Source organism: Sminthopsis crassicaudata, chromosome 1, assembly GCF_048593235.1.
Source record: "Sminthopsis crassicaudata isolate SCR6 chromosome 1, ASM4859323v1, whole genome shotgun sequence".
Classification (NCBI taxonomy): Eukaryota; Metazoa; Chordata; class Mammalia; order Dasyuromorphia; family Dasyuridae; genus Sminthopsis; species Sminthopsis crassicaudata.
Window position 1 is genome coordinate 59,367,808 of NC_133617.1, and position 27,974 is coordinate 59,395,781.

At 37.4% G+C, this 27,974-nt stretch overlaps 1 protein-coding gene across 1 annotated transcript; it reads right to left on the minus strand.

The window, feature by feature from the left end:
* Positions 1-176: 176 nt before the first annotated feature.
* On the minus strand, positions 177-27,974 carry RAB8A (RAB8A, member RAS oncogene family). Its single transcript, XM_074306200.1, has 8 exons — positions 27,000-27,974; positions 24,139-24,199; positions 22,416-22,476; positions 21,042-21,119; positions 9,708-9,797; positions 4,055-4,120; positions 1,860-1,910; positions 177-1,006 (listed from the first exon to the last, which is right to left on the minus strand). The coding sequence occupies exons 1-8, from the start codon at positions 27,121-27,123 to the stop codon at positions 914-916; spliced, it is 624 nt and encodes a 207-aa protein (XP_074162301.1). The 5' UTR covers positions 27,124-27,974; the 3' UTR covers positions 177-913.

The following is a 27,974-nucleotide window of genomic DNA, read 5'->3' on the forward strand; positions in this document are numbered from 1 at the left end:
ACAGCTAGAAAGGCATTACTTTAGACAGTGAAAGGTCAGAGATCACAGAAGCCACTGAGGGGCTTATAGATAACAAGAAACTTGAATGGATTATGGATAAGAGACCGAAACCCAGGCACCAAAGAGGAGAAAGCCAGTAGTTCCCCCTTGAAACACTCTCCAAAGAATTCAATAAATTCATGTTTCACTTTGGTTTATTTTTACAAAACATTTAAAAAATGGATTTGATTTGGTAGATTGTCCAGAACTATGAATGTAGCCTTATGACCGAATAGTAAAGCGTAATTTGGAAAGGCCCAGGTTGAGGCTGATATATTCCCCACTCTCAATAGTCAGCTCTCTGCTGCTTAAATGAGTGACTTTTGCAGTGGGTCCTGAGACAGAAATGCTTGTAAGATAAATGCCTGAGTCCATGACTCTGTACAGTGGGTGCATGGGGATCATGTATACAAACACCTTTAATCAATATTGGCATTTAAGTGCCCTCTTCTGACCAGGCTGGTATTCTTGTTGGAGTTTAGACGTGTTCCAGATACCAAAAAATAAAGAGAGACAAAACACACCAAAACGCCAAACCACCCTCAGAGACTGAATCCTGATAGAAAGGTGCTATTGTTGGTCAGTTTTCAACTGTTTCTCTTCACTGGTCATACAATGCTGGAGCCGATATGGCAAACATTACAGGAAAAATAGTAAATTCTTAACTTATTCCATCTCCAAAGTTGGAAAAATCAGACCGTTACTAAAATAAACAATTTCTCAATTTCGTTCCGGCAGCCGGAGTCCCGCAGCAGCCACGGAGCCATGGGACAGGCGTGTTGGAAGGTGGGAAGTCCACAGATAGAGGAAAACTCACTCGGAACGGGCACAGTCCAGTTCAGCTGAGCACAGGCTCAGATTAAGGCGGTGTTCCTCACAGAAGAACACATCGGAAAAAGCTGCTTTTCCTTTGTTGGTCGGGAGTGATTTTGACGCCCTGGCTGTTGCCTTGTGGACTATTACCCTCCTGAAAAATAGAAAGGATTTTTCCCAGTAAAAAAGGGTGAGCTGGAGGAAAAGCCACTGAGACAGTACGCATCCTTAGTATTCAAACAACTCTTCCTACATGGCCACCATAAACACTTTACTTCCATTTCCCCATTGGACTAGCTTGACCTCCCCAGGGAACACATCAAAAAGCAGTCCCACCAAGGGGGGTGGGAGAAAGCCAGAGGGGTGTAGCACAGAGAATAATGAACCAGAGAGAGTCAGGAGAAAAAAGACAACTGGTCAGAGATGGAGAGTGGAGCTAAAATAGACCCAAGAGGCTGTCTAGGCTTCTCTTATTTTAACATAGGAGTAAATGGAAAGCCAGCAAGAAAAATGCCTTGAATCTGCTACTGATTCCCAGGGTGACTTAGGATGAGCCTTGTCCTTTTTCTCTGTCACATTTTCTTCATCTATAACACAAAGGGTTTGGGCATTTGATCTCTAAAGAACTGTATGTATGTATGTACATCTTATTCCCCAGCTCTGTCATTCTGTATAAGCACAGCCTTGCTGTTTTGGGTTTTTTTTTTGCATTACTGTAAAGTACTAACAAGATGATGATGATATAAGGCTGAAAAGTCAAATGGGAATCTTTTCACCTGACTTTTTCTAGTAGCTGCATATGGAGTTCAATGATGTTATTACATTTAAGTTTCCCTAAACACAGCTAATGCTAGTGTCAGCTCAACTTGGCAAGCCTCAATTAATTTTGTAGACAGTGAGGAAACATCTGCCATAACTAACACTTTATTGAAGAGAGAACTTGTCCTCAGGGGACCAGTTATTACTGTAATGATGCTTTCCACGATTTGGAATGAATCATTACTCACCAATTTTTTGTCCATTTTTGCTTTGATGTCTCTTGCAAGAGTGAAAAATGCCTAGAGTAGGAAAGAAAAGTTACTATCCATACTGCATAAGCAGGAAGTTACAAATGACTTAAAATCCATTTGAAGACCTTCTAGTCTGTTATACTAACTATGCTTTTTCCTCAGAGCATAGCTTACATTCTATGGCAATGAAAAACAATTTGTAGTTTTTTAGTCGTAGATTTGTAGTCAGGACTTGTATATTTACATTTTACAATCTACTTACAGGATCAAGTCCAAACTCTGGGGTCTGGCTAATTCTAGACCCCTTCAATTTGGATTCAAACTAACTCTCTAATCTTAACTTCTAACACTCTCTACAATGAACTTCTTGCTTCATTAAGAGTGTACCATAAACTATATTTTCCAAATTCATGTCCCCAACATCAAACAGAATGTTTTAAAACAGTATGTAATCTGTTGAATTTATATTCTGCATCTATGACTTTGTTCATGCATTCATTGTCCAGCCTTGATTCTCTCTACTTCTATTCATATCCTATCCATCATTCACAGAAGGCCTAATGAAATTTCACCTCCTCTTCTAGGAAGCCCTTTGCTGACAACTTCTGTCCAGAGGCATCTCTCCTTCCTTTGGTCTGCCTTCAGCACTTATTCTGCACCTCTCATTGGAGGTTTGTGATTACAAATAATTATGTCTGATCAATTCAAATAAACTGTGGACTCCTTGACAACAGCAAGTGAGTTATGCATTTTTGTTTCCCTGGCAGTGGCTCCACACCAGAAGTGGCTATCTCCACAGTATTCTGCACGATTGCCTAGCTCAATTTTCTCCCTAAAGAAATGATATTTTCTAATTTTCTCAGGGCTATCAGAATGGAAGGACATTCAAAACCAAACACACAAGGGGCAGCTAGGTGGCGCAGTGGATAGAGCACCAGCCTTGAATTCAGGAGGACCTAAGTTCAAATATGGTCTCAGATACTTAACACTTCCTAGCTGTGTGACCCTGGGCAAGTCACTTGACCGCAGCCTCAGGAAAAAAAAAACCAAAAACAAACACACTATAAATCATTTGGGCTGGACAAAGCTGAGAAGCAGTTCACAACATCTGTATCCCACCACAATTTTATTAATATTAAATATTAAGGGCAAGAAGAAAATAATTTATATCCATTATTGGATTTGATCTGGCAAACAATCCTGAGTTTGTTAAGAGATATTATTATCCCTATTTTATAGATAAAAAAACTGAGGTTAAGAAGTTAGCTGGCTTACTCAAGACTAGACAGTAATAAGCTAAGTTTACTCTGAATATTCTCAAATACAACAAAGGTTTTCTCTCCTAAGAGAATGTAAACTTGGGACAGCTAGATGGCACAGTGGATAGAGTACTGCCTTAAAGTCAAGAGGACCTGAGGTCAAATCCAATCTCAGATATTTAATACTTACTAGCTGTGTGACTCTGAGCAAGTCACTTAACCCCAACTGCCTCACAAAAAAACAAACAAACAAAAAAAAAAAAAACAAAAAAAAAGAGAGAGAGAGAGAAAATATAAAGTCTTTGAGATTAGGGACTATTTTGTCTTTTTCTTTGTAACTCATCCCTTACCAGACTACTCCTCATATAGCAGGGACTTAATACATTTGCTGATGAAAGTACCAGAGGGCAGAAATTAAATCAAATTTCCTTTTTCCAGTATACCAAGTTTCTCATAAGTTAAAATGTGGAATATTCACCTTGAAAAAGATCTATCAAAACATAGGGCAGCTCTCTACCAGTGTCACAATTAGAGGCTGGAGCAAGGAGCTTTTATATACTTCTTCTGGCCCATAGAGGCAGATACATTCATAGAAATAAGATAAAAAACACAGATTTATCTATGGCTAGGTCAATTTAATCCCTTAACTCAATTTTTGTCAGAATAAGAGAATCAAAGCTTAAATCTATTGACAACAGATCATAAGTGAGGATCAGGAACAGGAATTAAGGCCTAATTTGAATCTAATTCCTGAACATATCCACTTTGTAGAACACCCCCTGGAAATAAGTCCTAGGAAGGTCTGGCAGTTATTTAAAAAGCTATGATCGTAACTGATTAAAAGAGTTTTAATTCCAAAGTGTATGTCTGAGTAAAGTAGAACAAACTGTGGTGAGCAGATTAATATAATGTATTATTCTGTCACATACTCACATTCTCTACGTTGATATTGGCCTTTGCGCTGGTCTCCATGAATTTAATTCCATAATCAAGTGCTAGCTACAAGAAAGCCATATAACACAAGACAAGTTAGTAAGCATTAGCTTATATTTTCTATGAATACCTTAAGGTTGATAGTACTTTTCTTGCAATTTTGCAAAGTAGGTTCAAGAATTATTCAATAATCTTCATTTTAGACAAGAAAAGTGAAGCTCTAGGAGGTATATAACAGGGACAGGATTCAAATTCAGGCTATGAGAGTCCAGATCTAGTTGTGTCTCAACACTGAAAGAACATTCCATATTAGAAACTAGATAAAAGTCAGTGTAAAATTCAAAAAATGGAATAGAGTGAGTTGCAACTTGGGCATAAATTTTTCCCCCTATCATTCCTGACTGAGGAAAGGGCTTTAAAAAAGAAAGGAATACTTGGGAAATGAACAGTTAGAAAGATGGTGTCTGAGAATAGAATTTAAATTTCTGGACCACAGTTTAAGATACTAGCTAGGGATCAGAAGACACTCTGCATGTTCTAGCCAGATCAAGTGTGACCACTCATTTACCACTTTGTCAAACACCGACATTTCTACTATATCCAACCAGATATAGTGCTATGGAAGTGAGCATGGTGCTGGTTAACACACCATGTTTGCTGCCCCAGACCCAGCCAAGCTAAGCACAAAGAGGCTCATTGACAGCCACTAGGTGCTAATTTCTTTTATCATGGTTACCAAAGCAAAAAGAGATGATCTTCAATCCTTTTCATTATGTGCAGCAGTGATGGTTGAATAAGGAAAAAAAAAATGCAGAAAGATAGGCTAAGAATTCACAGATTTTAGATTACATATAAGTAACTATTGGTAAATTCTTTTAACATGAGATCTTTGCCCAAAGAGCAATGAGCTGATATTTTACTAGAGGAACTGGATTACATTAACAGTAACATTATCACTAAAAATGAAACCAGTAGCTATGAAACTTGTAGCTATACGGAAGGATGGTTCAGAGGTTCTGCTAATTGGTATGGCAAGTAAAGGTATTTATAGAGGTGGTTTTACTGTGAATCTAAGGACCACAAAAAATATTTCATGTGACACTTGATTAGCTTGAACTTCATTTCCTGTCTTTGTCAAATCAGAAGAATCTGGAGTCAAAGAAGTTATAGCATGCTACAAAAACAGACCCGACCTCACTGATTTAGACATTGAATTGACACAAATAAAATATGAGACACAGACTGTCCTCATTTGCTAAGAAAATGTAGACAATATAAAACAAGGCCAAAAGAGGCTAGAAAGGCTTTCAAACACCTGATCTTGTCATGCAGAACTATGCCAGCCAAAGGCAACAGTAGCTTAGGAAAATATAAACTCTTCTGCAAAATCTTATGGAAGACAGTAGAAGATTAGGAAAAAATATATAGAAACAAATGGTGAAGTGTTAGAGGCTAAAACAAGTTTGCAGAAAAATTAGCATGATTTTCCCCAAAGTATTTAAGGATAAAACTGAGAAGACAAGATAGACTTATGACAAATTGTAAAGATCTATCAACATTTCTTAAACAAAATAAAATAGTTTTCTCTATAAGTGAAGACACTTAATTGGCCCTTAAATGTAGTCCAATCAGGAGATGATAATTGTGAGAGATCTAATCTTAAAGCATCTGAAAGGGGAAACTACAGGAAACCTCCCAACCCCCAGAGGTATTATTACTATCAAAAAAAGTCACCAAGAAAGCACTGACAACTACCAAATCATGTGTCTACTTTCTCATTTTTACAAAAGCTTTGTAAGAATAACTTATGCATATACTGAAGGCATTTTTGAAAATACAAAATGAAATTTGTGATATTCTATAGCAGATTATATCTTCATAGTCATGCAACTAACAAAAGGTAGAATACAGGATCCCACTGAATTTAATGTTTGACAAGCAAGGAAAAAAAATGCTTCATTTTGGCAAACAAAGTTATATCTCTAAGGCTCTCCTCCAAGATATAGTATTTCCTGAATGTTAAAATCAGATTACTTGAAAAGCACTATATAACTAACTTTGGATCCACCAGGATGTGGGCTACTGTGGGTGGATTGGGAAAGGTAAGGTCCTGGTGGGTTCTATGAGGATGCATGGTAGACTGCATTGGCTAAAGTGTATTATAAATGAAGAATGATGAGAAAGAAGTGGCACAAGGTATTAAAAGAGTTATACAATCTCCCCTTTTCTATGGGGGTAGGCAGGTAGAGTAGAGATACTAAACAAAGATACCTTGTGCCATATTTATAGCTACATTAAATAGGAGACTTAAGAATATGCTTTGACAGACTTATGGATAGAAGGTCATGGACAAGGATTGTAGAAGTTAAGGTAGCCAGGATGGGCTGTGACCTGTGACTTGGGAACTCACAGGAATTCATTTAAGCATTAAGGATTTGCAAGGCAATAGTAGCTATTTAATACCTTTCTACATAATTTTTTGTGGTACATTAAAAAGCTTTAGGTATTATCCTTCAAAATGTTAGGTTATTATTCTTGAATTGTATCCTTGTGGACCTTAGCATAACAGTGTTGGTCATGGCATTTTTAAGGCAATGATACTGGAGTGGTTTGCCATTTTCTTCCCCAGTAGATTAAGGCAAATAGAGATTAAGTGATTTGGGTCACACAGCTAATCGGTTGTCTGAGGCCAGATTTGAACTCAGGTCTTCCTGTCTTCAGGCTCAGCACTTTTCTCTCTGAGTCACCTAGTTAGTTCCTGTGAGGTTAGCTTAATTACCTTCTGATACAACAGTCCAGGACAATTAAAAAACCCTCTAATTCACCTGTTGTAAAAACAAACATGTTCAAGATTTTACAACTGGGCAAAGTCAAAGGTAGTTCGTGGAAAAAAAGAGAATAATGAAAAACCTCAGCATTTTCCTGATCACACATCTCTCCCTATGTCTTACCTCTTATAAACTTATAAAATCAGTGTGGACAAAGGCCCATGTTGAAACCTCCAATAAGTATTTCCTCAGATCCTTGCCTTTGCTTCCTTCTTCAGAACTGACTCTATAGTTAGCTAGTTCAAGTCTACACTGCCCTCTTACCTTGAATCCCTATTGCCTCTAATCCCTTGACAAACTTCAGTCCAAGATTAGTCTGCCATCTGCCTCCTCTGAGCCTATTCATATGCTGCTGAAGAAAACTGGAGGAAGTACCATAACTGGATACATTATAAATTCACATATTATTCAACTTCATCTGGGCCCTTAATGTAGCAAGGTAATCCTTTATCCTTCCCTAATATTCTTTGATTTACTCCCTATAAAAATGCTTTTGCATTCTTTTGCTGAATAAACACTGAATAAAAAGAGCATTTCTACACATACTGTAGATGAGAGGACTAAATATAAAAACTGTGAATCTCTATTACGTAAAGACTACTTTTCAAATATATAATAAATCCTATATGTAATTTTCAAAGTTGAACTGTTTGTGATTCCTTTTTTCTTTTTTTTTTTTTAGGGAGGTAGAAGGAAGTAAGGAGAACTTCATTGCTTTTTAAAAGTCTCATTTCAGGTTTAAAAGAAAATTGTTCCACTTGCCCAAACTTTTTATTCTCAATCCCCCAGATCTACACAACTGAGAAAGGCCCCCCCCGCCTCTCTTGGCAGAGATAGTTTATTAAGAATACTGAAGACACTGACAAATCTTCCCTTTCTCTGTCATCCCTGTCCCTTCCCAGTCTCTGATAATGAGATGGACTTTCTCCCGGGAAGATCAATGACTCTACATGTACACTTGACCCCATCCCCTCCCATTCCTTCAGTAGATTACAACTTCAATCTCCTCCTACTCTCTACCACTCAATAGGCATGCCCAATCAGCTGGAAAGCTTTCCAAGCTTATACTGGTCTGATCAGCCACAGTCAGACACATTGTACTCTGAACCCAACATGGTGATGTCATTTTGGTCCTCTTTGAGAACAAAAGACAAAAACTAAACATCTCTTCCTTATTGTTTTCTTCCTCATGGACATCAACCGTGCCCAAACCTCAGGATGAGGTTTTATTTTTTTTTATTATGGCCTTACCCTATATCAAACTATCGTCTTCTCTCTCTGTTCCCTTCCTCAGATAACACTCAGGAAAAATCTGTCTATCTTTACTGTCTCCACTTTCTCGCCTTTCACTTGATCCTATATTCTTACTAATTTGAATTCCCACCTCACTCAACTGAAACTACTCCCTCCAAAGTTATCAAATGGTCCTTTAATTGCCCAATCTGACTGGTTTAAATAATTTTTCTTGAACTATCTGCTATATTTGATACCGAACACTACCCCCCACCCTCAAATATCATTTCTTCAAACTTATGAGCTTTTGTGATGACCTTCTCTCCTCATTCTTTTCTTAGCCACTTTCCCTATGACTTTAACTCCATATAACAAATTGTCTGTTGTCATTTCAAAACAGATGTTCTGGAGACATGTCCAAGTCCATCTACTCCAAATAAACCTAATTGTCTCTTTTCTCAAACCCATAGTCATCTTTCCACCTTCTCAGTTTTTATTTAAAGCATCACTATTCTTCCAGTCTCTCAGGTTCGTAACTCCAGCATTATCCTGTATTCTTCCCTCTTTTTCAACATACACCATCTAATCAATTAGCACTTCTTATATCTGACCCCTTTTTCTTACTCAAAACAGCTACCATCTTAGCTCATGCTCTCATCATCTTTCACCTAGATTACTCCCATACACAGTCCATCAATTTACTGATTGAAATCATAATGATCACTGTTTGGTTCTTGTTAGAAGATTTTAGGTCTTATTCACTACTTAAATCAATTCACTTAGCTGTGACAGACTGGATACAAAGAAGTTACTATCTTCATTACATGCTATGTGATTCTTTTCCATCTCCTACTACAAATACTTCATGGATCTACTAGATGTGTTTGAGAGTGGACAGAGCAACTCCAGTAAGACAGAGTATTCAATCAATCATTAATCAGTAAGCCATTTATTTATTAAATGCCTACTATGTGCCAGTAAACTGATGGGATATTTGGGAATCATTTGAAAATGTTACACAAAATGAGGAAAAAGAAAATGATTTCTGTTTTGAAAGTGAGGCAAAGATTTTAATTTTTACTTTTTTTTTTTTTTTTCATTTAATAACAATGAATTCTATTTAGTTGGCCATGTATGGGTATTTTTTAAAAATCACTTTCACTATCTTAATTTGAAGCTTCTGTGAATTAGGTAGGGCAAGTACGAACTACATGTAAAGTGCCAAATAAGTGTTATTATTTTCCTTCTTATCTTTTCCAAAGAAAGAAACTCAGAGGAATGAGGAAGCTTTTCCATCTTTGCATGGCTATCAATGGGAGAGGCAGGGTTGAAGTTTAAATTTGGTGTTCCTCCCACATGACTACTCTAAAGATCGATGTTGTTCCACATATGCACAGACATACGGGCATGCACAAACACATGCACTTGGATAAAGCAACCACCTTGTAGCTTGTGGCTGAAGTCGACAGATAAGGACAATTTTTCACTGTTAGGAAAAGGAAAAAAAATTAGTCTTTTAAGCATATTTAAGTCAACACAGCCTACAAGTGTGTCATTATTTTAAACATGACCAAACAAAACATCGTTCATACCTTTTCCCCTCGTTCTTTGGAAACTTGTCTTCTTTCATTCACATCACATTTGTTTCCAAGTATCATCTTTTCCACATCTGCAGAGGCATGCTAAAGGAGAAAAGAGCCAATAGAATTAGGCAAATATCAGTTTAATCTTCAGAAAACTTTTTTCAAGAAGAATTCTAACTCTTCATAAAGGGAAATGCCATAAGCAAATTAGGGAAACACTGAATAGTTTAACTGTCAGATTGATGGATAAGGGAAGAATTTATCACCAGACAAGAAACAGTGAGCATTATGGGATATAAAATGAATAATTTTGGTTCTATTAAATTAAAAAGGTTTTGCAGCCAACAGAAGAAAAGCAGAAAACTAGCAAAAAGGAAAAAAAAAAAAAAAACAAACCCAAAAAACAAACAAAAAAAAAAAAACTGTCTTCACGTTTCTCTGAAAAAGGCCTCATCTCTCAAATACGCAGAGAACTAAGTCAAATTTATAATAATATAAGTTATTCCCCAATTGATAAATGGTCAAAGGTATGAACAGGCTATTTTCTGATGAAGAAAATCAAAGCTATAGTCAAATAAAAAAATGCTCTAAATCACTTGAGTAGAAAAATACAAATTAAAACAACTCTGAGGTATCACTTCACACCTATCAGCTTGTTTAATATGACAGAAAAGAAAAATGAGAAATGTTGAAGGGAATATGAGAAAATTGAGGCACAAATTGTGAACTAGTCATTCTGGAAAGCAGTAACTATGACAAAGGGCCATAAAATTGCATACTCTTTAATCTAAAAATACCACCAATAGGGGTATATCCTGATTAAAAAAAAAAAAAAAAAAAAGGAAAAGAACCCATATGTACAAAATCATAGCTTCTTTTTTTCTGGTGGCAAAGAATTGGAAATTGAGGGTAAAACTATCAATTGGGGAATGACTAAATAAGTTGTGATATATTAGTTGTGATGGAATACTATTGTACTGTAAGAAATAATGAGCAGGATGATTTCAAAAAAACCTGGAAAGACTTACACGAATTGATGCAAAGTGAAATGAGCAGAATTAGAAGAACACTGCACATAGTGATAGCGATATCGTATAATGATCAACTATGAATGACTTAGGAAAGATCTAAGATAATTCTGAAGGACTTATGATGAAAAATGCTATCTATCTCCAGAGAGTGATAGAATCTAAATGCAGATCAAAGCATACTATTATTTTAATTTATTTTTCTTGTTTTTGTATGTTTTCTTTCACAACATGACTACACATTTATTACCATTATCAAATTGCTTGCTTTTTCAATGATAGGGGAAGGGAAAGAGATTGGAAGAGAATCTAGAACTCAAAATGGTCAAAAAAGAAAGTTAAAAATTGTTTTATATATAATTGGGAAAAAATAAAATATTAAAATCCCCCTTCCCTCCCAAAAAAGGGATTTTAACTCTTAACAATGCTCTAAAAGCATATGTGACTGCAAAGGGAAACTCTCTTTGTGCAATCTTGATTGTATAAAACACATTTGTAGATTCTAATAACAAACGTGTCAAATGCTTATTACTAAGTCTAATAAATAGTATGAATGAGATAACAAACAGAATTCAATTAAAACCAATTTTATTCTTGATTTGAATAAAAGAGAAAGCTATTGGGTAATATGAAGGCCCCAGAACCATATGAATGAAAAGCTGTTTAATTCAATATTCTATCAATTGGAAATTTCAGCCAACTTTACTTATTTCATTAGTATAGTGATGCTAAGGATAAAGATCTTGAGGCACTGAAATCTAAGATCCCAAGTATATTTCAACTAAGATGAATTTGGTTTAGATTGTGTTGAATATATTGTCTTTATTTTGAGGACTGGTAATTCATGGAAGATATGACTATGAATTGGATTGGGAAACTTTCAGGAAGGTGATAGGTGAAAGGAGACATAAAACTTCTGTTTGCTGCAACCACAAAGGTAGCCTCCAACTATGGCACCAACAAAGAGGAAGAGAGAGGAGCAGGAAACAGATATTCTACTTCCTAAATCTATAAAGCAACTTACAAAATGTGCATGCACACATTATTTAATTTTACCCTGGCAACCTGGTGAGATTAAGGTAGTAGGAATTATTGTCTAAATGAGGGAACTGAGGTCCATTAAGAAGTTACTTGTCTGAAGTAAACTGGCAATAGTGGTAGAGCTAGGATTTGAATCCAGGGATTCTGATGTTGGGCTCAAGCTTAGAGACAAAAGTATAAAGAATTAGTGTTAGCAACTTCCAAAGGAATCATAGATTCTAACAATGGCATGGCTCTCAGAAATCACCTTGGCTCAGCCTCATTTTACAAATGATGAAACTTGAGGCTCAGGGAGATTGTACAAGATCACATAAAACATTTAATTCTACTTAACAGACTTAGCATACATTTATAAACATGTGTAACAACACAGTTTGCTAGGCAACAGGGATACAAGGTGAAAAATATCAGCTTCTGTTCTCAAAAGCCTTCAACATATACACAAGAATGTTATATGAACTATGGAGAGATCCAAAAATGTGCTCTAAGAAAATTTGGGAGAGATTGTTTTCATTGAGGTAGCAGAACTCAAAAAAAAAAAGATTCATTTTGGCTGAAATGTAGAGTAGGTGAGTAAGGTAAACAGATAGAGAGGTCAAGTGGAACTTAAAATGTAAAGGCTAAAATAAAAAGATGAACTGGCAAAGTTTCTAAAACAGGAATGAAGAACATGAGGAGAACTGAGGCAGCAAAGTCTCAATAACGATACTGAAAGCTACACTAGAGGTTGCAAAGCTGGGCTATAGAATATAAATGGATAACAGTTTCATAGGAGAAACTCAAGACCCTAGAAAATAGATCAAGGAACTTCATAATGATTAGTAAGAGCACCAAAAGAGATAGGACACAAATAAATATGGGAGACATATGCAGTGATAAGAGTGAAGAAAGCAAGACCAAAAGAATATAGGTAGTGGCTGTAATTATGAAAATAAAAATAGTAATGAAATCTGGAAAAAAAGCAAAGATTTAAAGGGGGCAGTAACAAAGATGATTTTTGTTATTACTTTGTTAAAATTGATTTACTTAAATTTTAAAAGCTACAAATATTTGAGGTTTTTGGTTTTAGGTATAATTTTTTGTTTTTTATTTGCAGATTTATGTTTGTTGATAGTAAGTAAATTTAATTTTTAAAAAGGAAAGAAAAAAAAGATGAAAAAGGCTCGTACCACAGAAAACATAGCGTGAGAAATGATTAAAGAACATTTTCCAAAACTTATGGTCTCAGTCTGAACATGAAGAGAGGGTCACAGAGCCTCTTCCATGAACCATCCTCAAAGACAGCCCTCTAGACACTTACCTGGCAAGTTTGCAAACTTTAAGAGACAAAGATGGCATTTTCCAAGCTGCCAAGAAGAAAGGAGAGAACATTTAGAGATTTGAGGATAAGAAATGACTTGGGACATGCCCCAAAGACCTTGGAGAAGAACAGAACGGGGGCCAGGGTGGGGGAGAGGGAGGAACCCAGAAAGAACAAAAGAGAAACAGGAATTATCCCACTTGTAAAGTACCAAGCTAGAAGACACAAACAGATGACCCTATTTCAAGCTCACTTTTAGAACCAGAGGATTGCTAGCTGAATTTGGAAACTATTTCAAGACTTTGCAGAAATGAAGGAAATATTTCACTCAAGTCTCACATCTGCAAAGATCAAGAAACTATGGAGATCTGAAAAAAAGATGAGACATACTTGATAAAGAAAGCTAATGTAAAAAAAAAGATACACAACAGTGTGAAAATGTGAAAGAATAGAAACATAACATGGATGGACAGGTTGGTGATGGTTAGTTCCCAAAGCTAAATGCCATATTATCTTTATATAAACTTCAAGGTTTTTCAAGTTATCAATAAAAACCAATAGTCAGAAATAAAATATCCGAGAAATCACTGAAGTTAAAAGTATTACAAAGTGAGCAAAAATTGTTTTGAGCTGGTATACGGGAAATAAGAGAGTTTAAAATATACTATAGAAATTGTGTAAAGAGAAGAAAATGCCCAGAACAATAAAAATAAACTTACTGGATGAGTAGAAACCTAAGATGATAGAACACAGGCTCAATTCCCCTATTAAAATAATGGGCAGAGAGAGTCACTATTAGTTAGATTTTGTCTTTAATCTCAATCTGTTGCCTATGAGAACAATGGACTTAGATTCAGAAGAACTGGGTTTTATCTCTGATTCAGCCACTCATTTGCTGGGTCGACTATGGTCAAATTAATATTGTTCTCAAGGGCTCAGTTTCCTTATCTGAGAATGAAGTTTATATTCAATCTTTAAGGGCTTTGCTGGTATTTATGTTTTGTTCCCAAAAAGGACCATGACATCAGGGAGTGAACTGGATTTAAGTGAGGGAGGGCTATGCAAGATAACCAGCCTCACTTTCTCCCCTAAAGCCACCTGGTTCCAGTGGCAAGATTAGCCAGAATGATTGAAGATGGCCCTAGATGCAGTAGGGGAAGACTTTGACCTTTTTAAGCTAAGATCTTTAACAAGTCTCTGACTGAAGCAAGACTCAATCAATGATAAAGGTTAGGTAAGAAATAGGGAAGAGAATAGTCTGTTTTACCTAGTTAAAAAAATTAAATTAAATATTAAAAAAAAAAAATCAATCTGGGAGAGGAAGACCCTTAACGAGTTTCTGGTCAAAACAGTGACCAAACGAGGTTGATTTAAGTTTAGGGAACAGTTCTAGTCTGTAAACCCAAGATATCTTGTAGAGTTTCAGGGATGAAAATTTACTTTTCTTTCAGCAGAGTTAGGATATAATACCCTAGGTGGACAAAGGGAAAGAAGAGAAAGATAAGGGCCCTTAGAATTACTATAAAAGCAGGGGTGACTAGCAGATAAAAGTAGTCTACAGAGAAAAAAAACACTAAAATATATACAAGGACACTATATAATATTAAACATTGAAAAACTAGCAATATTGAATCTCTCTGGCCAGATGACACAGCAACAACAACAACAAATAAAAAACAGTAATGAAAGACTGAGAATTTGGAGAAAGAAACTAAGAAGAAAATATTTGGAATTAGAAACAATAATATTAGAAAATAATTTACTAAATAGACATAAAATTAATGAAGGATTAAAGAGCTGAAAACATAATAAATAAGGTGGAGTTAACTGATAAGATGAAGACGTGGCTGGTGAGGGAGTGGAAGGAATACTGGCCTGGCAGTTAGAACTGGGCTCAGAATGTGTTTCTAACTTGCTATGTGACTGACCCTAGACGTTAGTCATAAAATTGAACTAGACCATATCTAAGGTCTAAATTCTAAGATTCTATACTAAGACATAAAAACATGCTTTGTGAAGGGGGGGGGAAAGGCAGAAATTCTATACACTATATTTGCAGACTATCTTACATTAAAAATAGAAACATACAATCAAAATAGAAACACACAATTAAAAGGTACCCAGCCACATGGAAATTTAAACCATCTTAATTCCTGGTCAAAAAATAAAATCATAAAAGGGCAGCTAGTGTGTGCAGTGCTGCCCCAGGGGTCAGGAAGACTTGAGTTCAAATTTGACCCCAGACACTTATTAGCTATATGACCCTGGGTAAGTCACTTAATCCCCCACTGCCTCCAAAAAAAGAAGGAAAAAAGGATTGCCAAATAGCAACCGAAATACTTAGGAAAACAACAAATACGAATAATACAAGAAGGGTAAGGATAAAAAAAAAAAAAATCCTCCCTCCCTTTTAATGCAAATGGGTAAGTGACTTGCCCAGGGTTACACAGCTGGGAAGTGTTAAGTGTCTGAGACCACATTTGAACTCAGGTCCTCCCAATTCCAAAATCACTGCTCTACCTTCTGTGCCACCTAGCTGTCCCTATGAAGTTTTACTGAATGTTGTCAAAGCAGAATTAAAGGTAAAATTCCTTGCTCTAAGAAAGAAAAAAATTTATTAATTGATGAATTTCCTACATAAAGAACTTTTAAAGAGAACCACTTGACAAAATAAACTAGAAAAAGAAAAATAATAAAATCAGGAAGAGCAATCTCTGCCCTTCTCCAAGGCTTAATTTTCTCATATAGTAAAATGCTATAAAAGAGCAGCAAGGTACAGTGGAAATAACAATACATCTGGAATAAGAATACTTGGGTTCAATTCTTATCTCTGACACTTAGCTGTTTGCTCATTGCCAAGTCATGTAACCTTTATAAGCCTCAGTTTCCTCAAGGGATCCTCTGAAAATGGTAAAACACTACAGATCCTGGCAGCTGTATCAATCTGGAAAGGTATAAGTAGAGGCAGTGTTTTTCCCTTTTTTTCTATCTCCAGGTACCATAATACCTGGCAAATAGTAACTGTTAAAAAAAACCCCAATGCTTGTTTGACAAAGAAGATGCTTATCAATTCGCCTGCTATTTTGATAAATATTTTGGTCACAGCATCCTTCAAGACCATGGTGACTGTGATTAATTAGTGGGATGTCCCTACCAAAAAACCCATACCTTTTTGAAGTAATGAAACACACACACATACATACACACCCCAAATGGAATTTTGAGAGATAGGATTTATAATTTTATTAATACCTGCGCTATAACTCAAGAGAGTTGTAAGAGGTTAAATGACTTGCACAGCCATTCAGCCAAGTTATGTCTGAGGTTGTACTTGAACCCACAATTTCCAGTCTCTGAAAAGCCATCAACTATGCCATGCTATTTCTCATTAATGGGTTTCTTTCTAAAATTAGATAGTGATTTTGAAATGTATGTAGAATAATAAGTAGAAAACAATATAAGGGGACACTTGGGAGGAAAAATAAAGAAGACTTGTCCTGACAGATATTAAATTATACTACAGGCTGAAAAGAGAATGGACAATCTGGAATTAGAACCAAAGACATATAGAATATTATAGTATCTGCAAAATCCAAGGGCATAAAACACTAGGGAAGGATTCTTATAAACAAAGCAAAAAAAAAAAAAAACTATCAGGAAAACTGGATAGCAGTATGGTGAAAAATGGGATTACAAAATCTCATACCATATAGCAAAAAAAATTTGGAATGGATCAATAATCTATTAAAAAAATATGAAAACTGAATGGCATCTATTGTAATTGTAAAGGAGGAAAATCCTTAGTTATCCAACAAAAAGAAAAAAAAATTACAGAAAACAAATTAGATGGATTTGATGATATTGATATACAAACATTTATTAAGCAGCTACTATGTTTTTACAGAATAAAAAGCAAGGGGTCCAGAATATAAAGAAACAAAATGGAAAAAACTCAAAAATTATGCCATAAAATGTCTAATAAAAATCTGGTATTCCAATTTATATAATTCCAATTCCAACATAATTTATTTATAATCCAATTACTTCCTCAATAGGTCAAAAGGCAGAAAAAAGTGGTCTTCAGGGGAACCTCCCCTTCCCCCATAAAGTATCAATAATTACCTGAAAATTTGTTCAAATATTCTAATAGCTCAAGAAAAGAAAATTTAAACAACTCTGAAATATCACTTTGCACTTACTGAGTTGTTAAAGATTGACCTAAATAAATAAATAAATAAACGAACAGACAAACAAATAAATGAAATTCAGTGCCAGTGGGATCATACAAAGAAAAAAAGTGAGGAAGTAGCTGGAAAGCTATACTGGGGAGTCTGAAGGTATTAGATCAAATCCCCTTGAGGTAATTATTAATTGTGTAATGACTCTAAGCGATCGCTTAAATTCTCAGTCTCAGTTTCCTCATCTGTAAAATGGAGAGATAGATGTATAATAGCACATATCACAGAGCTGTGCTGAGAATAAACAAAACACATACAGCACTCTGCAAACAAAGTATTATATAAATGACAAATGTCACTAATAGGCATGTGATTATACTGCTGCTATAGGCTAAGAATTGCCACAATCTTTTTTTTTTTTTTTAAACAAAACTACAGAGCATTCCACAGAATTGTTGCTTATACTTTTGCATATAGTAATATTGCTATCAGGACCAAATCTTAAGGTGGTTCTATATTTATAGGAAGAAATCCTGAAAAATTGTGGAATAGGAATCAACAGAAATAATGTGCTATTAAAAACATCATTCATAAAGAATCTAAAGTAATATGGCTTATATAAAATTATGTAGAGCAAAGAGAGCAGAATGAACAAAGGAAAAAAACCCTATATATACAATATGTTCATTTAAAAAAGACTAATCTAAACAGAAGCTCATAGTTTCACAATCTTTTACTATAATTTGTATGTCAAGAATGTTTGCTTTCCTTACTAAGCTTACATTTTTCCTTCTAAGTTTATACTAAAATCAAAAAAGAAAGTTTTCTCTAAGATCCCTTCCAGCTTTAACATTTTGTTTCTAGGAAATAAAAAAAGCCCCCAGCAAAACTAAAAAACAACCATTTTAAATCTAAAGTTAATTCTTTGGGGAAAAAAAAAAACAAAAACCAAAAAAAACAAAAAAACCACAATCCAATGAACCATTAGCCAAATTGAAGAAGAAAAAAAAAGAAAATGCAATCAAATAAAACCAATAGATTATAGCAACTACAAAAAATATTTAATAAAACATTAGAAAGTGGGATTATTATTTTCAGTCCTAGGTCAATACAGTTGATAACTGAAAAGACATGGATGACTAGGAATTTCCTACTCACAGGGATTCCTTTCCCCCTCCTAATCCCAAGAAAAGAAACTGGTACCAGTAAAATAATAGACAATAATTCTGGATATTGAAGGTGCTTAGAAATGGTTTAGTCTAATGCTCCCCAAAACTGAAGTCCCAATAAAGAGAGTAATTTGGTGACAGATACATAACTATAACTCAGATCTCCTAAATCCCAGGTTGGAACTGAGCCACCCTGATTTGCTGAAGCTTCTTCCTCACGCCAACCCCCAACCAATCAAAAAGAAACATTCCTAATCCAGATTAATGCTTCAAAAATATCAAAAAAAGGTGTACAATATGATGTTAGAAGCTAAATCTTTTTTTTTTAAATTCCCAAACCTGACAAAGAGAACAATGAAAAATTGGCAGTTCAAGCATATTTAATGAGCACCCATACAAAAATCCAAAGTAACATGTGAGTAAACATACTGATTTGCTTCAAAATATCACTCACTCTGAATTAGAATATAATAGAAAGCCAAACTGGATTTCTCTCAATGGAAAAACTCCTTGAAGTCAATGATCTCAATTCCTTTATACTTATTTAGATCTTCCCAAGCTGGCCATGAGGCCTTTGGCATTTAATCTTTGCTTCTCAATGAATGTAAGGTTAGTATAAGTTATCATATTGTTAAAAAAAAAAATTGGAAAAAATCCTACCTTGCTTCAACAGATACTTGAGAAAGTAGTTAAGAAATTCAATATCTAATTACGATTAGAACCTTTTTAAAAAATGGGTATGAGGGATATGTATCTTTAGAGGATAATTAGCTTTCTGTTCTCTGGTCTGTAAAATGAAGAACTTGAACCAGACAATTTTAGTCATTTTGGGATCTTTAAATCAGCAACAAGTCAAGGATGTTCAATTATCAGTTGTATTTAATATAGTGGGGATGGGTACAAGAGATGAATAATGGGGACAAATCGAGTTAAATTTAAAATGTACTTTTTGAAAATGATATCATTGTACTAAACTAAACTAAACTAACTAATTAAACTAAACTAAACTAAAATATTACTAGAAGTCAAAAACGAGTTCAGCAAAGTTATAGGGATAAATATACAAAACTCAATTGCAATACTGTCTTTAGTGACATAAAATTAGAGAAATGCAATGGAAATAGATTCTACTTAGAAATAACAAAAACCATGAGGGATGAATACAAATCAGGCCACAATTTTTTTAAAAGAGAAATTATAATGACATGAGGCTAAATAGATACATCATTTGATTTTCACACCAATCTTGTGAAATACATTAACTATTACCCCATTTTTACAGATGAGGAAAACTAAAGTCTAGAAAAGTTAAATTGAGTTGGCCACAGTGACAGATAATGGCAGAGCTGAAATTTTAAGTCAGATTTCCTGCCTCAAAGTTCTATATGTTCTTTCTACTTGTCCAACCTGCTTTTCTTAAAAAACAAACAAACAAAAAACTATGGAAGACTAACTGAAGAACTAGAGGATGCTATGAATAAAAGGTAACAGCACGGTCATATGTTCTGAGCTAACAAAGTTTGCATACGGGGGCTGATGACACACTGTGTTAGTTGTTTAAGAACCAGACTACCTTTATCTGGAGAGACTCATCACTAGAAGCCTGATGAATTTCTTTTGGCCCACAACAAAGCAGGAAGCTATGTTTTCCTAAGGTGTGGAGGAATTGCCCTTGGCCTGCAGGAAGTACTACCACTAGCATGTGGTTCAAGAACACTAATGAGGACACACTATTCCTTGGAAAATAACCTCTAAGTGCTAAGATGAGCTGGGTTGGGAAAGACAGCTCTTTTAATCAGCTTTTCACAGAATTATATCAAAACCTATATCCTATATCCACATTTTTGATCTGATTGAAACAGACATAGCATTATGGCTCATCTACCTGAATGAATAGACTTTGGAATTCAACTGTTAAGTTAGCAGACATACTACCACCTCTCTAGCTGCAATGCACTTCAGCAAACTCTATATCTGTGAGCTCGTAGGAACGAGAATACAGGGGAAAAAGCAGTAAGAAATTTCATTTTTAAGACCCTTATTAACAGAGAAGTGACAATACTTTCCTGTTGCTTTATGATTGACTGAAGTCCTCTTGCTGAGCTTTAGGCCTGAAACACCTCCCAATTAGTCATCAATGCTAGGTGATATGCTGTTCCAAGGTTACTTCTGTCCAAAGGGCTTATTGTTCTGGGATGCCAAGAGAAAACTAGCAAATTCTAGCTCTAAATTTTTGACTATTAAAAAGTTTGGACCTCAAAAAGAAAAAAGGGTATCCTATGGCCTTGTTTTTCCCAGCCCCACCTATACCAGGTAAGAATGGCAATTTACATTTTTATCATTCTTTAAAATTTCAAAAGCACAAATAGTAGTCTCATTATATAAATAAAAAGATTGAGCCTCAGAGAGGTATTGGTAGTGGAGCTAGTATTTTTGAAACCAGATATTCTTACTTTAAGCTCCCAAATTCTTTCCACTACTTGCTATAAATTATTTCCTCTTGATCACAAAATAAAACTAAGGCTAGGATCCTAGCTCACATAAAAATTAGATAAAATGGAATCATTCACTTACTCACAAACATTTAAAAATCCCCAAGTAATTTAAAAGTACTAGCAGTAAACTACCTCTTCAATGTTCCGAATCCAGTTCCGGATATTATCAAAAGATTTCTCATTGGTGATGTCATAGACCAGCATGATGCCCTATAAAAGATAAATTAATAAATGCTTCTGTAAAAAAAAAAAAAAATTAAGAAATCTTGAAAGTTGGACCCACATCCCAGTAGCATTCTATGACTTCAACCTAAGTGCTCACATAACCCTTAGAGCTTTTCTGTAGGTGGAGATGGAAATCAGTGAGAAAAGAGTGATTTACATGGGAGACTTGCACATTAAACTCAGCTCAAGCTAAAGCAGAAAGGACCAGAAAAACTGGCTGTAATGAAGCAACAGGGGCTTGAAAACAAGCCAAATGGCTGGAATAAATAGGATATGAGAGAGTTCAGCTTGGATTATCTGACACTGTACTTTTATTAAAGAACAAAAGGGGATCTCATCAGCTGAGAAAAATCACTGTTTTGAATTGTTTTATTATGAATAAATCAATAATAGATAGGAACAGTAGATTGTAGTGAAGAGAACAATGGAGTCAGGGGGACCAGGTTCTGGTCTCTACTCTGTTACTTGTTAACTGTATAACCACAGGCAAACCAGGATCAGAGTTCTAAGCTCCCTCCCAGCCTCAAAGCTATAAGTCTATATTTTCAACTGAAATGAGATTTCTTTACCTATAAAATGGGAAAAATTACTAGGTTCATTCTGCCTAACTTACTAATAGCTTGAATTTTAAATAAGTGCTTTGCAGTTTATAAGTATTTTAATCCTCAGGGCCCATAAGATTTGCATAAGTATTATCACTCTCATGTTACAGATAATGAAACAGGTTCAGAGACAGGAAGTGACTTGCCCATGGTCATACAATGTGACCATGGGCAAGTCATGGTCACACAATGTCAGAGGTAGGAGCAGAATCCATTTCACAAGAATAGATATTTGGAACTGGATAAGAATTTGGGACCATTTAGTCTTATTTTAGAGATGAAGTAACAAAGGCCTAGTGGAGTCAAATAGCTTACCTGTAGAGAATGGCTAAGCTGGCAACTGAATCAAAGTTTCTCTGACCCCAAATATATCCCTTTTTGTCTTCTACCTTCTGATTCTTTATCTGATGTTCTTTTCTAATTCTCAAAGTTTCTTTTAAGATTTAAAATGCTATATCCCTTTTCAGTTTCTTCAAGGTTTTCTTTGTCAATCATCACCATATTCTTGAGAACAGTTAGAGAAAAATACCCATATTTTCCATGGCTCTACATTATTCACACAGTCAATTCTTTAGAAATAGATGTTTTCCTTTTAAGTACAAAATATATTTTTAAGGCCTGTAAACTCAAAGAAAAAAGATGATTTCAATAAAAAAAAAAAAAAGCAAAAAACTCTTACCATTGCACCTCTGTAGTATGCAGTTGTAATTGTTCGAAACCGTTCCTGACCAGCTGTATCCCTAAAATAAAAAAAAAATTTGAGTTTTTTAAAATGTACAATTATATTCACTCATATTCATGTGGAAGGTTTCGACAAATATTTATTAATGATCTATTATGTACAGAGCACTATGTTAGCACTGAGAGTAAGAGAAATGTTAGCTAACGGTCTTTGCTTTCTAAAAGAAGAATAATACACACAGTTAACCATAATACAAAATAATACATAAAAAGGTGTTAGCTAATAAAGGCTCTCTGAGATCCAAGAACAAAGTCAATATTATCTAGGGAAGGTAAGAAAAGATTTTCATGGAGAATGCATTTGAACTGAGCCTCTGGATTGGATTGGATTTCAGTAAGAAGAGTGGGGAAATGGTAAGTTTAAGATGTAATGAACTGTGTATAAAAAAGGCATAAAGTAGGAATGTGAATGGAATATTAAGGGGCCACAAACTGTCCATTTGGGCTGCTGTAAAGAGTGTGTTGAAGGAAGCTATATGAGACAATACTGGAAAAAGATCTTGAATGTCAGGATAAAGAATCTGATCTTTATTTGGCTAAAGGGGAGCTACCAAAGGATTCTGAGTAAAGGAGTGCTATGACCAGGTCTACGCATAAGGATAATAATCAGACAAAAAATGTGAAGGACAGATTAGAGGAGAGATATATGAATTTTAATGAATAATGCAATCTGGGATTATTTATGTTAGAATTCAACCATGTGTATCTAGCATAACATAGGTATTTTTTTTAAAAGTTATTAAATTTGAGTTGTGCCAACTTGGGAAGTCTAAAACTAAACAATCTCATTGTAGCATCTGTTCAGATGTTAAAATCTGAATACAATTTTATCATAACTGTCCATTCTTGGCAGCCAAACAAAATGTATACATCATAGATATGTCTAAGTATGCCAAGAATTCATCTACAATATTCTTAGATACAAGGTTTAGAGTCCTGGCCAATTTGGCACATTTTATTACATTATGGGAATTCACTCCCAAGGTCTTGAAAATGAAAACATGTATTTTAAGCAAGACATATCTGTTTTTAAACTTTGCTTTAGGATTTCAAGGAAACACACAAAGTGATGTTTGCATTAGTGATATGCCTCTCCTTGGATTTTCAGCAAGAGAATAAAAGGAACATGCTAAAGCCAGTCTACTACACATTGATATGATCCAAACACAATTTGAGCTAATGTTACTTTTCTAACGTTACAGGCTATCCCCCAAATTAAATGCAAGTAGACAGGAATGACAGTTCATACTCACATGGAAGAAGGGTATATGTGGCTCGCTCATGATAATCTTGGAATGATATATGATCGCAAAAGTTCAACTTAAAGAACACCCAAATGGAGTAGTCATAAGTCCTAACAACACAAAGCTTATGCCTGAGAGCCAAAAGGAAAATAGCTCCTTTGAGCTGGGTGTGAAACACAAAACTCTTTTGAAGAAAACCTGTTTGTTCAAATAACTAGCCAGAGTTGTGTAAACAATTAGACATGGTCAAGTTATTTAGGGGAGGGAGAAGGGAAAGAAAAGCTTCATAAGGGGTGCTGCCCTATATCACTGATAGTGAATTCTTCAAATCAACACACTACAGAAATTAAAGGTACTAGTAAAATGCATAAATAAAGAGAAGATAAAAAAAAATACTAACAATATGAAGATTCTTACCATATCTGTAGTTTAATTCTTTTGCCATCTAGCTCTATGGTCCTAATTTTGAAGTCAATGCCTGAAAGAAAAAATGGTATTACTAGTACATTTCCAGAAGTTCACAACTGCTTTTGTGATATGTTTTCATTATAGCCTCCAAGCCCACTTTTCACCACATTGAAATCAATTGCACACCCTTTCTCAGCTATCCAAACTGCACATTCACACAAAAGTTCCTATGGGGCTATCTAAAATGGAGCTTGAATATTGGGAGTATATTCCCAGAGGACAAAAGGTGAAGTTTAAAAGATAACAATCTTAAGGGTAATCAAAGAAAGTATATGGGGTAAAGCAGTGGCAAATATCACAGCAAGACAATTAGTGCAAAGCAACAGAATAGACCATCTCATTAGATGGTCCTCATACACGCTGCCTTCCACTATATTCTAGAGTTTGACTGCTTCTTCACTTTCAACTCTTTCAATTCAAATCAACTCAACAATTCAGCTCTTCTTCTCTTTCTGTGACAAGAATTTAAAGGGATATGTGGTTAGAAGTGAAGAATGTGTACTACCCTTAAGGCAACATTTTGTTTCATACTTTTCTTTGGTTTTGCTAATACCATAAGCTTAATTAAGAAGTATAATTTATGGAGCTTAAGAATCAGGCCTAATTATAAAGTAAAGAGACAAGACAAGAGCTGCCTTTGGAGTCAGTGAGCCTTGGGTGTGAGCCCAACCTCAGTGGGCTCCTGGGCAAGTCATTTAACTTCTCAGTGGCTCTGGAAAGTAAGACTATGAAATGCAGAGTATCGGAAGGAGGAGTTTGTTCTTAGTTTGTTCCCCAAAACTAAAGTGATCACAGGTTTAGTCTTCCCTCTTCTCTCTTCCTCCATACAAAGTACAAACTTTCCTGCCAATGCAGAGATTAAAGATAACTGAGAAACTAGACTTCACTGACCTGGCGGGGTCTAGGCTGGGCTTTGCCCCTGCTCTCTGGGTAACCCGAACCAAAGGTCATTCTCCAGGCTGGTTTTCCACTGGGGAAATGAACCGCTAGAACCAAATGATCTCAAGACCACTGCTCCTAAATGATAACCCCAGAGTGGATCTCAGTAGCACTGACAGGAAGCTAGAAAACTGTTATGCCGAAATCTTTGATGACTTAGTAGAAATGAGGTCTAAGTTAAGCACTACCTACACTACTGTCACATATGAAGCGAAGAGACTACTTCCACTTCCCAGAGAATTAAAAAAACAAACAAACAAAAACCCAGCCAACTCCTTCTCCACTTCTGTATCCTTTGGTGCTAAGGTTTCCCTTAGCACATTTGCTGGTTAGCAGTCGGGTCCTGGATGTTTACTGCGGTAAACTGCATACAGATGAAGAAACCCAGAGAATTAAAGGATCTTCCCCAAGATGACACAGGTAGTTAAACAGCAAAACCAACCAGGTAGTAAAGTCCAGACCATCTGACTCAAAAAAATCAATCTTCCAGTGCGCTATGTCTCTCCAGTCAACAATTTTCTGAATGGAACCGGCTCTGACCAAGTTACTCTAAAAGCCAGAAGAGCACTGCCAGCAGCTCAGTCAGTCCCCATTAGTCAATTTCCCATATTTACATCTTAATTCAACAAGCCTCATTCAAGTCAAAGCAGGAGTTTTCTAAACTGAAATCCCTCTCAGGAGTCACAGCCGCTTTCTGAGCACGAAGAGGGCAGTCTGGCTGAGGCTGATTAAGGTGCAGTGGGGTGCTTTTATCTGATAGGCATCTACTTTTGATGACATACAGGAAGGTACTATCATTTCATCTTAGTTTTGGGACTACTTTAACCTTGTATAATGAGAGGGTTGGAAACAGGAACTAAAGTTACCAACTCTCCACACAATGTCACAAACCATAAAGGACGGTACAAATGTGAACTATTATTAGACACCTGCGAGGACATCCAGTCCCGTGTCCCCCATTTCACAGATTGGAAAACCGAGGCCTTGCGAGGTGACGTAAGGGCAGAGTAGGTGACAGAGCGAGCATTAGACCCTCCGGTGGCATCTGGGGACCATCTTTTGGGCTTCTGGGCCAAAACAGACATTCACTAGAACTTATTACACTTAAAATGAAGAGGGCTGTGACGGGGCCTCGAGTGCGGAGTTCGCCTCGGACAAGTTCCGGGCAGGAAGAGCTCCAGCCTGAGAACGGCTGCCCGGTGGGGGCTTGGAGGGAATCGCAGCCTTGGGTCACCCTCTCTCTGTGACCTTGGGTAAATGGCTGTTCGCCTCCGGGTCTCCATAAGGCAGGGTCGGGTGGTACGGGACTAATGAATCTCAGGGGAAGAGGAGGGGGCAGCATCCCTGGGGGCCCCGGACGGAGCCCCTTCTATCCTCCCGGGCTGCCCGGCCCCTGTCAGCCTCGGAACCAGGGGCAGGGGAGAAAACTGATGCTCGCTAGTGCAGCTTCCCCCTGCTATCTGGTCCCCTGATCCTATCGCAACCCTCCCAGGCCCTGCCTCCCTCAGCCGGGACCCCTCCCCGCCCCAATCATGGAGGAGGAGGGGGCTGCTCCTTAACCATCATTTGATTCCGTTGTCGTCCCAGCCCCTGCCAGTATCCCCGGTTCTCTCGGTGCCTTCTGTGGTTCTCTCAGACCCCCGCCCCCACCCAGTCTCGGGCCCCTCTCCTTCACCCCGGAGTCTTGTTCTCCTGTTGTTCCCTCCCGGTCAGCCTGTAACCTCTCATTCCCCCACCCTCGACCCTAGCGGCCCCGCTCCCTCTTCTCCCCTCGAGTGGCTCCCCCTCGGGCCCTGCCGGCCGTCCCCGACCCCATTCCCTCCCAGCCACCCGGGGCCCCGCCTCTCTGCCCCTCGCCCCGGCCCCGCTACCTATGGTGGAGATGAAGGTGGAGTTGAAGGCGTCCTCGGAGAATCGGAACAGGACACAGGTCTTCCCCACCCCCGAGTCCCCGATCAGCAGTAGCTTGAACAGGTAATCGTAGGTCTTCGCCATATTACACACTATACCTCCTCGACGGGAAGTGCCGGCGGCGCCTCGACACTGGCCGCCGCCCTTGTCAATCTGCGGCGCTCCCGCCCACGATTGGCCGAGATCCCACTGCGCGTCACGGCAGCCACCGCCCACCCCTCGCCGGCCCCCAGACCCTTCGGCGGGCTCCGGGAAGAAGATGGGGAGACGAAGCAGGAAGCAACCCTGAGCGTTCCTCCCATTGGCTGGGGTCGCGTTCACTTCGACAGGACGGCCTTGGGATTGGCCAGAGGTAGAGACTCGAGGTTCAAATGAGAAGATGGGGAGGAGGCGGGGATAGGGGAGGGAGGGTGCCGCTAATTCCCCGAGCAAAGCCCAGAGACCCCGCCCTTGCCCTCAGCTGGGCGGGGGAGACCCAGCCCAGCTCCCGCGCCCCGAGGCGAAGCTCCGCCCCCTTTATGGGGCGCGGGAGGAGAGTCACGTGAGAGGAAAGGGTGGGGCTTAGTTGAGGGGCGGGGCACTGAGGGGGGAGCTCTGGACTGTCCCCGGCAGCCGTTAATCCCTCTCTGCAGCCGTTAACCGAAGCTGCCGGCAGGAGGCGGACGGCTTCTCCTCGGCCTCCGCTGGGGCTAGAAAAGGGAGCGAGCGGGGCCTGGCGCTGGCTTGAGGCATCCAGGAGCTCCTGAATCCGCGGTCCCCGAGCCGGCCGCCAGACCCCGGAGACCAGGGCTCCTCCTCGAGGCCCCCGTCCCTCCGAGGGCGTTATTCATCTGTCCATTCATTCATTCATCCATCCGTCCATCTTGTCCATCCATCCATCCGTCCATTCATTCATTCAGTCCATCATTCATCTATTCGTGCATCCATCCATCTTT

What these genes read in the sequence shown, in the direction of transcription:
- RAB8A (XM_074306200.1), bottom strand. Translation starts at nt 27,123, where the DNA reads ATGGCGAAGACCTACGATTACCTGTTCAAGCTACTGCTGATCGGGGAC. An exon ending in CCAATATCAACGTAGAGAAT is followed by an intron (nt 1,911 to 4,054) that starts GTGAGTATGTGA and finishes TTCCTACTCTAG; the next exon opens with GCATTTTTCACTCTTGCAAG. An exon ending in CAAAAATGGACAAAAAATTG is followed by an intron (nt 1,007 to 1,859) that starts GTGAGTAATGAT and finishes TCTATTTTTCAG; the next exon opens with GAGGGTAATAGTCCACAAGG.